General features: G+C 28.8%; 5 protein-coding genes across 8 annotated transcripts; 4 read left to right on the top strand and 1 right to left on the bottom strand.

Moving 5' to 3' along the window:
- Positions 1 to 49: 49 nt before the first annotated feature.
- On the top strand, positions 50 to 4,648 carry LOC100643132 (transmembrane 9 superfamily member 3). Its single transcript, XM_012314962.3, has 10 exons — positions 50 to 352; positions 714 to 909; positions 1,007 to 1,129; positions 1,200 to 1,444; positions 1,743 to 1,982; positions 2,102 to 2,386; positions 2,475 to 2,683; positions 2,746 to 2,892; positions 2,975 to 3,058; positions 3,127 to 4,648. The coding sequence occupies exons 1-10, from the start codon at positions 272 to 274 to the stop codon at positions 3,269 to 3,271; spliced, it is 1,755 nt and encodes a 584-aa protein (XP_012170352.1). The 5' UTR covers positions 50 to 271; the 3' UTR covers positions 3,272 to 4,648.
- Positions 4,649 to 5,626: 978 nt separating this feature from the next.
- LOC100644073 (stress-associated endoplasmic reticulum protein 2) lies at positions 5,627 to 7,295 on the top strand. The gene is made up of 3 exons (XM_003399740.4): positions 5,627 to 5,912; positions 6,428 to 6,500; positions 6,600 to 7,295. The coding sequence occupies exons 1-3, from the start codon at positions 5,829 to 5,831 to the stop codon at positions 6,635 to 6,637; spliced, it is 195 nt and encodes a 64-aa protein (XP_003399788.1). The 5' UTR covers positions 5,627 to 5,828; the 3' UTR covers positions 6,638 to 7,295.
- Positions 7,296 to 7,517: 222 nt separating this feature from the next.
- Positions 7,518 to 8,981, top strand: LOC100642896. 2 transcript variants are annotated; one of them, XM_012314961.3, is made up of 5 exons: positions 7,518 to 7,726; positions 7,853 to 8,061; positions 8,155 to 8,347; positions 8,438 to 8,536; positions 8,606 to 8,981. In XM_012314961.3, the coding sequence occupies exons 1-5, from the start codon at positions 7,678 to 7,680 to the stop codon at positions 8,731 to 8,733; spliced, it is 678 nt and encodes a 225-aa protein (XP_012170351.1). In that variant the 5' UTR covers positions 7,518 to 7,677; the 3' UTR covers positions 8,734 to 8,981. The 2 variants fall into 2 exon arrangements, with proteins under 2 accessions (XP_012170351.1, XP_012170350.1); XM_012314960.3 differs by having other exon boundaries at positions 7,519 to 7,726; positions 7,853 to 8,094.
- Positions 8,982 to 9,055: 74 nt separating this feature from the next.
- On the top strand, positions 9,056 to 10,983 carry LOC105666369 (putative malate dehydrogenase 1B). Its single transcript, XM_020865787.2, has 7 exons — positions 9,056 to 9,211; positions 9,268 to 9,471; positions 9,550 to 9,863; positions 9,933 to 10,222; positions 10,309 to 10,493; positions 10,549 to 10,684; positions 10,754 to 10,983. Exons 1-7 carry the CDS (start codon positions 9,056 to 9,058, stop codon positions 10,957 to 10,959), a joined length of 1,491 nt encoding a protein of 496 aa, XP_020721446.1. The 3' UTR covers positions 10,960 to 10,983.
- A 350-nt stretch (positions 10,984 to 11,333) lies between these two features.
- On the bottom strand, positions 11,334 to 14,991 carry LOC100642770 (eukaryotic translation initiation factor 2 subunit 2). 3 transcript variants are annotated; one of them, XM_048411045.1, is made up of 7 exons: positions 14,702 to 14,991; positions 13,861 to 14,121; positions 13,614 to 13,770; positions 13,506 to 13,538; positions 12,639 to 12,823; positions 12,267 to 12,551; positions 11,334 to 12,181 (listed from the first exon to the last, which is right to left on the bottom strand). In XM_048411045.1, exons 1-7 carry the CDS (start codon positions 14,717 to 14,719, stop codon positions 12,137 to 12,139), a joined length of 984 nt encoding a protein of 327 aa, XP_048267002.1. In that variant the 5' UTR covers positions 14,720 to 14,991; the 3' UTR covers positions 11,334 to 12,136. The 3 variants fall into 3 exon arrangements, with proteins under 3 accessions (XP_048267002.1, XP_048267003.1, XP_003399777.3); XM_048411046.1 differs by having other exon boundaries at positions 13,506 to 13,511; positions 14,702 to 14,988; XM_003399729.4 differs by lacking the exon at positions 13,506 to 13,538 and having other exon boundaries at positions 14,702 to 14,979.
- Positions 14,992 to 15,045: the final 54 nt, after the last annotated feature.

A 15,045-nucleotide genomic window follows, 5' to 3' on the forward strand; every position in this document is an offset into this window, starting at 1 on the left:
ATGAATAGTAGCTTATTGCAACTTGAACCTTAGTAAAAGCGCCATCTACTATGATAGTGAACTAACATTCTTAATAGCTAGCGCGTATTAGCGGCCGCTCCGAGTGTCATCATCGTAATTTAATACGTGTCCATTGGTGCCTGTCCGTCCGGTGTTTCTGCTACGTAACTTTTTTTCTGTAAATCTATGGAGTGTTTTCATCGTCAAATATCTTTGAATTTCTGTCTGTATTAACATAAGGCGCCTAGTGCGCCTTCCCGTCACGGTGAACATGTGTCGGGCTCGATTGTTATTCCACTTTCTGGCGCTTAGCCTACTCCCCTTTGCCCGTCCTGACGAGCACACTCACATCGTAAGTATTCAGAATTGACATATTTTCAAAATGTCAAAGTGGCAAATACATTACATTCGTGTCCTTGTTGACTTTACAATGTCCACATTTTATATTCTTTTATTACAATTCGTTCTTTCCTTATCTTACCATAAAGCTTTGACGTGGAAAATATATTGTCCATTCATATATTCTTATTTACATTACTTTTTGTGATAAACTACCTTTGTTCTTTATCTTTTCTACAAGTGGTGTAGTTTAATAGGTGGTTTTTTTATTGCTTGTTAGAAATTGATTCGTTCTACTATGATGTATAGACATGTTAATTGTATTTTATTACATATAAGAGGAATGTGTATTACCAGATGTATTTTCTTTCCAGTACGAAGATAATGATGAGGTTGTACTATGGATGAGTACAGTTGGACCATATCACAACCGTCAAGAAACTTATTCATATTATTCATTACCTTTTTGTATGGGTACAAAAGATGTCATTAATCATTATCATGAGACCTTTTCTGAGGCACTGCAAGGCATCGAACTCAAATTTAGTGGCCTGGAAATTGAATTTAAGGGTATTTTAGTTTTATTAGTTATTGATAAATATTATTATATAGGTATTTATGTGGGTAATATATATAATACATACGTATATACTTGGTTATCTCATAGCTGATATCGCCAAAATGGACTATTGTCAAATAAAATTAACAGAAGAAAGTGAAAAAGCTTTCATATATGCAGTGAAGAATCAATATTGGTATAAGATGTATATGGATGATCTACCAATATGGGGTAATGTTTTCCTTTTTCCAATACTAAAATGTGTTACTATTATATCAATTGATTATTGTAAAATATTTAGGTGTTGTGGGAGAACCAGAAGAAAATAATGGAGTTGTATCTTATTACATTTGGACACATAAGAAGTTTGATATAGGATATAATGGAAAGCAAATAGTTGATGTAAATTTGACAAGCGAAAATAAAGTAAAACTGGTGCAAGATGCAGCTATCTCTTTCAGTTATGAAGTTAACTGGAAGAAGAGTAATGTTAAATTTGAAGACAGATTTGATAAATATCTTGATCCTAATTTTTTCCAACACAGAGTAAGTATTCTGGCAATGTTTGCATAAATTTGAGCTCAATTTAACGTAAACATATTGACAAAGACACTAAATAGATATAGCAAGAGTAAGTGAGAGGTATTGTCTTTCTTGCTTTCTCTCATTAGGTCAATTCTTGTTCCTTGTCATGGAACAAGAGAATATTTTCAGAATAAAATTTTTATCTGTTACACGATTATTCATTGAACAAATTGGAATTTAAGCAAGCATTACTATACTACTATTGCTTTAAAAATTATACATTACTACTAAACTGATCATTGTTCTTTATCTTTTCTAGATTCATTGGTTCAGTATTTTTAATAGTTTTATGATGGTAATATTTCTTGTTGGGCTTGTTTCAATGATTTTAATGCGTACGTTAAGGAAAGATTATGCTAGATATAGTAGGGATGAAGAAATGGATGATATGGAGCGAGATTTAGGAGATGAATATGGATGGAAACAAGTTCATGGAGATGTATTTAGACCAGCTAGTCATGCAATGCTTTTTTCAGCTCTAATAGGTGCAGGCTATCAAGTAATTACTTTAATAATACAAAATTTACAAATTTAATAATAAATATTTTTAGGATAGTACATTTTTAAGAAACGTGTACTAATAGACTCTTTTACTTTAAATTTGACTTTTTACCGTAGGTTACTGTGGTTGTACTTAGTGTTATTATTTTTGCTATCCTCGGAGAGCCGTATACAGAAAGAGGATCGATGTTATCAATAGCAATATTTGTGTATGCTGCAACATCACCTATAAATGGTTATGCGGGAGGAGGTTTATATGCACGTATGGGAGGACGTATTTGGATCAAACAAATGATTCTCAGTGCCTTTATGTTACCTCTTATTGTCTGTGGCACTGCATTCTTCATTAACTTCATTGCAATGTATTATCACGCTAGCCGTGCTATACCATTTGGTTCTATGGAAAGTATTATTTACATAGTACACATTCATTTGTATATATATATATATACGTATCTTGTATGTACTAACAAGAATATTTTATTTACAGGTAGCAGTAACATGTATTTGTATATTTGTTATATTACCATTGACATTAGTCGGAACCATATTAGGCCGTAACTTAGCTGGGACACCGGACGCACCATGCAGGGTTAACGCGGTACCTCGACCTATTCCTGAAAAGAAATGGTTTATGGAACCACTCGTTATCATAATGCTTGGTGGTATCTTGCCCTTTGGATCGATATTCATTGAAATGTAAGCTTCATCATTTACATACTGTAAAATTATTATATTACAATTGTTTTATCCTTTTTTAGGTATTTTATTTTTACCTCATTCTGGGCATATAAAATTTATTATGTTTATGGATTTATGTTACTAGTATTCGTTATTCTAATGATAGTAACTGTTTGTGTTACTATCGTATGTACATACTTCTTGTTAAACGCCGAAGATTATCGATGGTAAGAATTGTCTTACTGTTTATTACGTATATTGTTTAGCAATGATTATTTCTTCATTTATATATACTATCTTGTTTTATAGGCAGTGGACAAGTTTCTTATCGGCCGCCTCAACCGCTGGTTACGTCTACATATATTCCTTTTATTACTTCTTCTTTAAAACTAAGTAAGTTTATAATGTTTGATTACATTGATTAAAAAATAAAATTACATTTCAAATTTTCTTTTTTCCAGAATGTACGGTCTCTTCCAAACAGCCTTTTACTTTGGTTACATGGCATTGTTCAGTCTTGCCCTGGGTATAATGTGTGGAACAGTTGGTTACGTTGGTACTAATGCATTTGTACGAAAGATCTACTCTACAGTTAAAATAGACTAAAGCACAATGCTAGTGTAACGTCTAAGATGGATTAAATTGAGAACATACAGAGTGAAACCTGCCGGTCTTTATAAAGTAGGACTCTTTTTGGTAGTTTAAGTTATTTACATTATTCGTTATGACGCGCAAATATAACATGTCGGAGAGACTATTAAACCGGCATCAATAACATACTAATGTCAATGAAGTGTAGCGTAAATATTTAAAAAGAAATATTTGGTACATCATTATGTTTCTTCAAAATATTCAGTGAATATTTTATCATTTTACGTCTATTGATGTAATATCATAATAATATTTTCATTTAAAAAAAAAATGATTAATTTATTTGTTGTAATTTAGTTGTGAAGATGGGTCCTATAGTACAGTACATTACACATCTGTGAAACAAATAGTTCGCCAATTATTCAAACAGTCATATATAATATTCATCTCATGAGTCACAATTCGGTATTACACAAAATGCAAGATCCGATAATTATGTAATATTTGAGAATTACTTTTGTACTCTTAAAACAGATAACTTTATAACGTTGCTCAATTTTTTATTTGTTTGTTGGATTTACTAGAAACTTGTTGATTATTCTTTTTTCGGGGGGTTTATAGAAAGAAAGTTGTATAAATTTGAAAAATGTTTAAGAAATCTCATTGCCTCTTTCAGAATATATATCAACAAATACAAATATCTGAATTCTTGATCAAAAATATTAACATTCCAAAACACCAACGAATGCTAATAATTATGATTGCGAAAATGGAATAAGTCGAAACTGAAATAAATGAAAGAAAGAAGACATATGTTATTAGGTATAAATTGTACAGTATAAATTTTCGATACGATCTATCCAGAATGCAAGGGATATACTTTAGTTAGCATAATTAGAAACAGTACCCCAGTTGTGTGACTCTGAATTGAGATTTTAGTTATATACAATAACACTTGATTACCAATAATTCGAGTAACGTTAATTTATAGGTAAGCTAGACAGTAGGATTAAAGAAAGAATGTGGATAATACGAAATTTTTTTACTGTTGGTTATGTATCACATGTTTTCTTTGATATGAATAGTCTTTATTTTAAATGAATGGTTTCTGAAATGTGAATGCATTGATAAAATGTAAAGTATTGTGAGTCTATAACCGGTTTTTTACTTGTGATCCTCTTCACGCGGTTAAATATCTAGGAACACGTTTAAGCGTTGCTGAGAAAAAAAATAAATTGTGAGCATTGTGGAATTTAGGAATGGCAGTGAATGTGTTTATCCTAATGCGATGCATCGAGCGACAAATATCAATGAGAATATTTGAATGAACATACAGTTTGTTATTAAACGTAGCAGTTCTAAGAAATATAAAATTTCTACGTACAACAAAAATATAATCTATTTTTATTTATACACCATTGATCTTTATCTACCTATATTATAGTGTTATCTCGCCAGCTGGAATTTTACCTTGTTAATTGGATAAATTCCGACCTGTGGCCTACGACCTAAGGAAGAACTTATGTTTATATAAAAGCTTTAACCTTACGTGAAATAGGTAGAAAATCGACAAAGATATTGAAATTTTAAGGTCAGTAGTTTGTATAAAAGCAATTGAATGATAGAATATAAGAAATAGGACAAATGAAATAAAAAAGAACAAATATAATGCTGAGCTCTGAAAGTAGTTTTTAAGGAATAATGGGAATAGTGATGTTTAATTAGTAGAATACTATTATATTCGTCATGATCGCAGTTGGGCACGAGCAGTATATTGCATACGATCGTGCGATCGGACAACTCCGATAGAGGGGCTCACAGCGTATACATCATTATACATTCACTGATATGTCGCGTTATGCATGCGCAGAACAAGACCTTTTCTTATCCACCATCTTGATTTTTGTCGACTCAATAAAACAAACAGTTTTGTCAATGCTTTCGGTATAGGAGTGTCCAGATCTGCTTATATGACCATACCCAGACGTGTGTATAAAACCCAATGCAGATGGGTGACCTTTTTCCACGCGATATAGCGCGGATCATATGTCTTTATTGTTCTTAACTGAGAACTCAAAAAATGACATATGATCACAGTCATATCGCACGGAAAAAAGTCGCTTATTTGAATTTGAATTGAATAGGATAAGACCGTGATATTCGTATTTGAAAAAAATACTACGTTGCTCAAAAGTATTTCCTGTAAAATATTATATCACGATGAATATGTTATTTGTAATCACTGATTAAATAAGTAATGATATAATATGGCAATCTGTATGTATAATTAAAGGATTCAAAAAAGATCAGGATTACAAAAAGTATAATTATTGAATTGATTCTGATGGTGCCAGTGTGGCACTAAGAGCTCTGTCGTACATTCAGAAGTATTCACGTGTCAAAGCGTACTCGTCGACGCAGCAGTTCGGAGTGCAGTATACACAACTATTTATTACTACAAGAACTTTACATATTATTGTAGATGTACAGTGACTGAAATACTGTTTAAATTGTTTTCCATTTTATTTCAAGTTATAAACTTAACACTTCCAATAAATAAAAAGCAGCAAAAATGGCACCAAAACAAAGAATGCGTATCGCAAACGAAAGAGCTACAAAAAACATCACACTTCGTGGAAATGTTCCAAAGTCATCGGTATGCTGTGTTCTATTGTTTGATAAAATTTATTTTAATAGTTATCTATAAAGTAAGATGATTAAAATATGTTAATTGTGTAAAAATAAACAATTATTTTCGTTTCCAACTTTGAGGTTATAAACTATAATAAGGTTACCAAATTGATTGCATATGCAATAACATTTATGATAATATTATTGTTTCATATTTTTAATTTTATGTTATACATGTTTCGGCTAGCATAGTTAGATCTTCGAAAAATGTTTTTGATTTAAAATTTTGTGACAGTAGTAAAAAGTAACAAATTAATAGATTGATAATTGTACCATATGTGACATGAATCTATGCTACAAATTTGAAATCAATTATTTAACTAATTTATACATCTTTTATGAAGTAAATATGAGCTGTAAAACACTATATAAATTTCATTTTATTATAAATCTATTTATTTAACTGATTATATCAAATTACAAGCTGTATCTGGTAATAACTGAAGTTACAATGGTATGTAATAATTATTGTACTTGTAGAAACCACAAGATGAAGGATCTCCAGTTGGACCTTGTCTATTAGCACTCTTCCTCTTTGTTGTATGTGGTTCTGGTAAGTTTAACATAATTTAAATATAAATTTTCAGTAAACATAAAATACATAAAAAAGAATGTTCAAATCTATATATAAGTTAAATTTTCTAATTTTCAGCTGTATTCCAAATAATTCAGAGTATTAGAATGGCTTAAGAAAACCAAAAGCATGTGAAGTTAAAACAATGTTGCTGTTAATGTTAATATGAAAAGAACCTGTTTACATCTTACCGGTATACAAGCGAGATCAACAGACTGTTTTATTGTAAAAACATGTAGACATCATAATGATATTGACATGAAACTAAACTCAAATTTCCACTAAATAATATCCTTTTTTTTTTGCTACAACTCAAAGGAATTATTTATGAAAAAAATCTAGCATTTATAAACATTTTACTTAATTGTATATGTATCAATGAAAGAATATATTGCATTTAATGTATTTTTGTTTCGTAGATATCCAACAAAATGTTACATCTTGAGTATGACTTCAATCTGTTCTATAGCTTTGCATAGCATTTTTTAGTTTGGGTTCTATGAAAAGATTAAATTCTTTCATTGATACCTATATATAGTAAATAATTGTACATACATGTGATCAATTTATTGTATTAATTCATTAATCAAAGCATTCCGCTGTAAACAGTTGGTAGCTTTTGGTTGTCTATATATTTTAGAGGCCTTAAGACAGATAAATCATTATACATGTAAAAATATATATTATATATATCATCAATGTAATTTATCCTAATGAAATATTTGCTACAGACTATTCTTTGTCTCTTTTAATAAATTATATTATGAATAAATACGTTCTTGTGTAAACTTCATTGATCCTTATAGGCTAAAGACAATAAAAATGTTTTAATTTTACTTTATCATAAATAATTATAATGGATGAATGCAATATAGATATATTCTCGTAGTAATAAAATAGTATTTTCGTATTTTTTTTTTTTATTCTACCAATTTTGTTTTATACCTAAAAAAACTTTTAGTAATTTAAGAATTCAGTGTGACCAACTTTCCCTAGTTTCGCTTAGAGACTGTTATTTAAATTAAACGGAAAGCTTATGAAAAAGAAGTGAGAACAGATTTTTCAAAAGCGGAGTTAGAAACATTAAATTATTTCCTTTAGATTCAGAATATCTTTCTAATCATTTTGGGTTTATTTTTCATATAAATTTTTATAAATGGCAAACATATTTAATTTGTTCGGTGAAGTATCGGAACTTCACAAAGGTAAAAACAAAAATACGTGGGGTTAATATTAACATTTTCTTTGTTTTATATAAATATTATTTTAAATTAATGGTTTATGCTAACTGCTTTAATTCTTTAAATATATTAATAATAGAACTATTATAGATCCAGCTATGAAGCCTTTGGCAAGATCAAAAACTTCTCTTGGTACAAATGATACTCCTCTAAAAAATGTTAGCCGATCAAAACCAAAAGGACTGTCAATTAGATCTAAGTCTGACTTAAATGTTTCTACTACTGTACACAGTAGTACTCCCAGTAAACAACAAGAATTATTAAAGCCTAAACTAACACAGTTAGACGACAGCTACCAAGTAATATCACTCAAGAGAAATATTTTATTAAAGGTACAACTCATTGCAAACTTGTGTAAATAGGATATATAATATCTTTCTAATTTTTTATAGAAACCAACTGTATCTTACAACAGAATGAAGGATGTATCTCCAAAAAAAGTATCTAATACAAAAAATATAAAATTATCAGAATCATATGGTGAAAGTATTTTTAAGAAACCATTACCAATAAAAAGTAATATTCACAAATCATACCCAGAGCCAGAAAGTCTAGCACCATATTATGATATGCAACTTGAATTTGGTATTATATTTAGTTACTTGATTAAATTATAATTCATAAAAAGTAATTAACTTTAAACAATAATTGAATTATAGAAATATATTTTTACAGATGACATTTATACTAAAACCATAGAAAATGAATTTAAAGAATTTCATATAAAGAAGGAACATGAAACAGTACCTTATGAAGATGAAGGATTTGAATCAGGTATTAAACATTAACTATATATCTTTCATATATTATATATATATATATGTTTTCCAAATTTTTATTTAGATCTGGAACAAATTGAGATTGAAATACCAGAATTATGTAAATCACCTGAAATATTTGATGAAGAATGGATACAATATAAAAATCCTGATTTACCAGAAATATCCGATGATGATGATGACAAAATTTAATTACTCAAATGGAATTTGTTATCTAACTTAACAGTGGCTTTAAGTTTCTTATTACGGAATTTTTGAATAAAATAATCTAAGAATATTATATTATGTTAAACTATATAAGTACATTATGAAGTTGATTTTAAATAGATGATTCAACATATAAGTTAAAAAGAAGATTAAGAATAAGTAATATAATAAAATGTGCCTTTGATACATGATACTTTTTTATGCATAAATAAATTATTTTGTTGTAAGAATAATATATTATTATTTTATTGATGGATTTTTATAAAAATTTTCACAAAAATAGCAATTAAACGCTTTTCAATTGTTGATGTACAAAATGACAACAGATAGATGTTTGACTGTAATAGCCGGTATTTTAGAAGATTGTACTTTTAATCATATATGTTTCGTCGCTGAAAGTTTGTCTACGATATTACCGAATTTTCATTACAGAAGTATTAGTAAAAGTTCTGCAAGATGGGATGTAAGTTAATATTATTTTATTCATAAATATACTTCCTTCTGAAACTTATTTTCTAGTGTTGGTTGAAAGAAACGTGTGATCTTCATGGATGGACTCACACTAAATCTCCTCTAATATGGAGAGAAATTGGACTTAGTCGATCTCATGTAACTTATATTGGAGGTAGTTCCCAATTTTGGGAATTGTTGCATAATTATTATGACATCAGTTTATATTTAAGCAAAGAAGAACTTGATGCATTACAAACAGACTTATTATTTGTATGAAAACGTTTTATAGCAAAAATTTCTATATTATATTAGGAGTTCATTTTTCTAAGTTAAATTCGTTTAATAAAGGCTTGTAATATAAAGAGACAAAGAAGCAAACCTTTACAAGTACAAAAAAAATACCGTCAAATAATGATAATAGGAGCAGGAAGATCAATGTGCCCCGATCTTGTTCCTCAGTTACTAATGACAAAAGAGCTCTGGATGACTCATGGAATTGTTATTAACTTGTATGATGAACCAGGATGTTTCTTTAAACTTAGGAAAATTTTTAGAGATGCAGGAACAATAGGTGCTGGCATAAATACAGTACATATTGTGGAAAATATCCCTGATGGATTAAAAGACTGTGATATATTAATTTACCTTGACAGTTTAACACGGTAAATTTATTAATATTGTTCTTATTCATTGCTATTATGTCTATTAGTATTTACATACGCATTTTTCAGAGAAGAATATGAAGGTACAGATAATTGGCTACAACGTAATTATAAAGTTATAGCAAATTTATGTACACATATAAATGAACATGCGCCTTCATATATGAAGGTAATTTTTTGTTCAATGAATCTTCCATGTTTTTACGCCAATATTATGATGGAACTTGTTACAAAATTATCAAGCACAAACATTGTGGTTGCTAGTGCTCATTATGGTTTGGAACTTATATACACATTTGTAAATTCATTTGGTCTTAATCTACAAAATTTTGGTTGTCCACCTGTTTGGGGCTTCTTGGGTTAGTTTATATATTAAAGCAGAGTACCATGATATTTTCGCTTATATCTTTTTGCATATATATTAAAAAATTACATTTAATTATAGGAATCAATCACTTTGTAGATGTTCACCATATGATTCAAAAATATGATGTTTATTATCCAAATAAAAGAGCTCTAAATTCGAATGAGAATATGATACTACCACTTGGAACTCAACATTCCGAACTGAGGTGGTTTTTTTACAAGATACATGATAAAAATCCGTATAAAAACTATTTGAAACGCAAGGTACATAACTTGTTGCACTGTTTTAAATAATATGAAACAACAGGAATTTTTTTAGGCCCTTCTTCGATATCAAATGGGCACATCAGAAGATTTTCCAAAATGTAGAGCAATTTGTGATCTTTTAAAGTTATGGTACAGTAATAAAAAAAGCATTGGGGATGAAATTATATCATTAGGAATTGAATCTGATGGTAATATAAAAATAGCAAGAATTGCAAAAAATAAAACAGGGAAATTCGAAACAATTTACGTTTTTTTAGGCTCATTTGGTATTCCAAAGGGATTAGTATTTTCACAACCAGTTTATTTAAAAGAATATGAAGATGGTTCACGAGCATGGGTCCCTTTCAGAGATTTCCCAATGCCGAACATGCCAATTTCTATATTCCAAAGCCTTATAGACACTGGTATTTATGTTAAGAAGAAAATAATTGAATTAAAAAACAGTTCTGATGCAACAAAATAATACATTTTTAATCATTTACACGAATACGATTTTAGTGCTTTACATCCACTAAACTCAATGTTTATTTTTAATCACAAAATCATAATTTTATTGTATTATTTAATATACATAAATAGCACTAAATTATTCAAATTTAATATATATATTAAAGTTAATCGTTATAATATACATTTGTAATCATTAAAATTGCACATCGTTTTATAACCAATGCTTCTAATAAACAAGTTTGACATCAGATTAATTCAAATAAAAAATATTTGTGACTTGCATATAAATGACTTCTAACAACCCATAAGTCACGATAGTATACTAGAATTAAACTTAATAAATATAAATATCTTTACAGTGTTATTAATGAAATATAAGAGAAGTAATGAAGTTTCTTAAGATAGATTTATTACCTAGTAAATACAATTGAATAAATTAGCTAAGAAAGATAGCCATTGCGCTTTAAAAAAGTCACTGCATTTTATTGCAACACTTCTCATGAAAAGATATCGGGAATAATACTTTTGGCCATGCGTAATAATGTACTTGAATTTAATGTTACAATTTTCTTGTATACAGAAAATGATATAACAAATTGTTACCAGCTTAAATCTATTGTTAACAACTGGTAATCTATACCATTTTATACCTAATCTTTCTTTATACAGGATGTTGATGTCACAATGGTAGACAAATGGATAATGCATTACGTATTATCGTGTGACTGTTTTATTCTTGCTATTTAAATAGTGTGTTCAATTCAATTATATGCCTTTTCGAAAGTGTTTAATACGCATCGATCATTACGAAAAGAATGAAATGCGTAAAAAAAAATAAAATTCTATCAAATTATATAATTTTATATATGCATTCCAGGAGGAAACAATATATTAAAGATTTTAAAATCAAAAGTAAGATAAAAATATTAAAAATAGTTGGGGAACTTGAAAAAATTTGTTCAGAAACAGTACTTTGTATAATTTCTTTTTGTCTGTTGCGAATTGATAAAAAGTGTTGTGCTGTAAATTTTACAATTATTCTTTTTTATCCTGACAGTCCTCAGTTTTTATAAGTAAAAAATGAGTGTTCAGATAATAGATATAGTAAAAACTGTGTTCTGACACAAGAAATCTCTGATAATTTCAAAATTATGCTACAAAATTGATAAACATGACATATGACAAATTTTTTAGGCAGTTTTTGCTCGAATAGCAGCACGCTTTCCTGTGACGGCCTAAAATGAATAATTGGTCGTTAAGATAGTTATTAAGAGAGTTAATATCAAGAAAATTAGTAATATTGAGATTAAAAATAATTACTTGGAAACCAGATTTTATGCTAGCTACTGAACATCTTGAGCCACAAGTTTCACACTGTAAGAAAAATAGTCGAGTATCTTTTTGAAGAATGGTGTCCGGAGAGCGACAGGTGTGGCAGGTAACATATTCTTTAATGTATCTCCTAAGAACATTCTCTATTTGTTTCTGTTGGAAACGGCCTTTAATGATAAGTTGACTGTTTCCATCAACAGAACCACTAGTTCCTAGTTCAGCAAGTAAAAAGTCCAGTAAGTGTTTTGGTTGCCTATGAAGTGTTTTACATATCTAGAATTAAAAAGTCAAAAGATAAGTAATAATGAAAGGATTTTCAGTTTGATAAATAGAATAAACAAGTATCACAATGCAACTGACCTCTGTAAAATTAGCAAAAGATGTCTTTTTGGTGCCTATGCGTACTACTTGAGGAGGACGCATGACGAACTTCTGCTTTTTACCAGCAACCATATCAGGGTTCTTTTCTCTCATAATATTAAATACTCTTACCAGCAGTTCATCATATGTATAATCTCTATCTGAACCAACCCAACTGGTCTCTTCTATTAGTAAATATAGTACACATTTAATATTTGATTGAAAATTGATGAAGACAATGAAAAATTTAATAAATAAATCTATGTCTAATTTCATTGATTGTACTATTCTTTTTTCTGCCTATGGTTTCTAAGTGAAATTTATTTACATTTATATATATATATATGTTTGCTTATTTGATCTAGTATTAACAAAATTAGACATGCGCATGTAAAAAATATGAACTACTGATCAATTATACAGCAGCAGATACATTCAGCTTTTAAAGGAAGAGAAAACATTATTTTAATAAATATAATTGACTCTCTATCATACTATAATTTACAGAAATAATGTTATCATAACTGAATGAAACTACCAAAATATTAGTTTAAGAGAAAACAAGTTGCAGGCACGATTCCTTGGGCACTTTGTTTCCTGTTATTTGCAATGTATATCGAAATATCCTTATTCAATATTTAATATACATTAAATTTCTAATTATCAATATTCAATACAAATTTTTTCAAGTTGATTATTAATCAACTTTTATAAAAGAAATCATTTTTTATGTTTTGCATTAAAACGAGATTTATGAAAGTGTAAATGATATATGTACTTGTGACTGTTATATGTGATATATATATATACATATATATATATATATATATATATATATATATAGAAAACAGCAAACATATCCCTTACCATACTCTGCACTTCGCTCAGATTCAGTGCAGCATGTTAACAAATAATGAGTAACATAAACAACTAGTTACCCCAAACTATAATACTCTTGCAATATGTAATATTTACCATTTTCTTTATCTTCAATGTCCTTACGTTCTTCTTCAGCTACTAACTCATCAAGATCTTTTTTTTTCTTTTTCTTCTTTTTAGTTTTTGAGAAGTCCATATCTAAGTCAAAGGTATCATCCACAACAACTTCCTCTGTTTGTTGCTCAACAACATCCTTTTAAAAGTAAGTAAATATATAAACATATGAATAAGTAAATATAATATACTGTTAATGCATATAATAATTATATATAAAGTTATCCACTTCTTTCTTTGTATCAGGCAGAGCTGCATCAAGTTCATCTAAATTAAATGCTTTTTTCTTCTTCTTTTTTTTTCTTCCAAAATTTTCTAAATCCAATGCTTCATCATCCTCAGCTGGCATAGGAGGTTCAGGCTCCTGATTTTCTTTGTCACCAGTAGCTTCCATTGCATCGCCAGTACTACCACCTTCATTAAATGCAGCATCAAGATCAAAAGTAGTTTTCTTCTTCTTCTTCTTTTTTTTCAAAGTAGGATCAAATACCTAAAAATTTTTTTAATTCTTCAATAAATCTTTAAATATTATGTGAAATTTTATTTATATACGATATTTATAGAACACTGTAGTTTTATTAACACAACAAAATGATTATTATTTCAAACAAAAATATATTTTCATATAAAAATTTGATAAAGTTGTTTAAACATATCGCATTAACCGTGCTTCGAAATATTTTATAGATTAAATATTATATTACAATAATTTAGGAGTATTAATGATCATAAAATATTGCAGTATATTGCATTATAAACATCGAATATGTTATAGCAACCAGGCTAATGGAATATGTGTCAAGAGATATTACACTGATGATAGATGTACATTCTTTCGGATACTATCCACATGGTTTTGAGGTTGGAATCTATAAAGTAGCATTATCTTTATTTTATACAAGTTTCGTTACAAAATATTCATATATATGGGGACAAATTTCAGTTTTTTATTCATAGGTTTTAGTATATTTTCAAAAAATCAGAAAGTATGTCAAGATGATCATGCTCCCATGCTTTTCCAATACGATACAAACTCATCCTAAAGATATCTCTTTTATATGATTACATACCGAATCTTCCTCAGTCATTTTGAAAATTGCTCTAAATACTTTGGTGTCCTCGATGAAACTTATTAATTTCCTTGGCCTTTAAATACAGATCAGCACCTTCATCACGCGGGTCTCAATCCTATGGTACTACTTATACAGTGCATTCACGTCTTGTTAACGAATATTGCATCAGAAATCCGACTTTTAAGAGCAAAGTATGATTCACACTCCTAAATGCTTGCTGAACTACCAATTCATCCTGCACTTTGACAAACTTTTCTATTGGTCGACTTTATAGCATTGAGAGAATATACCAATGAGAGAAGACAGCATAAGATACAATTTTATGCACACTACATATGTAT

This window comes from Bombus terrestris, chromosome 12 (assembly GCF_910591885.1).
Source record: "Bombus terrestris chromosome 12, iyBomTerr1.2, whole genome shotgun sequence".
NCBI classification, from domain to species: domain Eukaryota; kingdom Metazoa; phylum Arthropoda; class Insecta; order Hymenoptera; family Apidae; genus Bombus; species Bombus terrestris.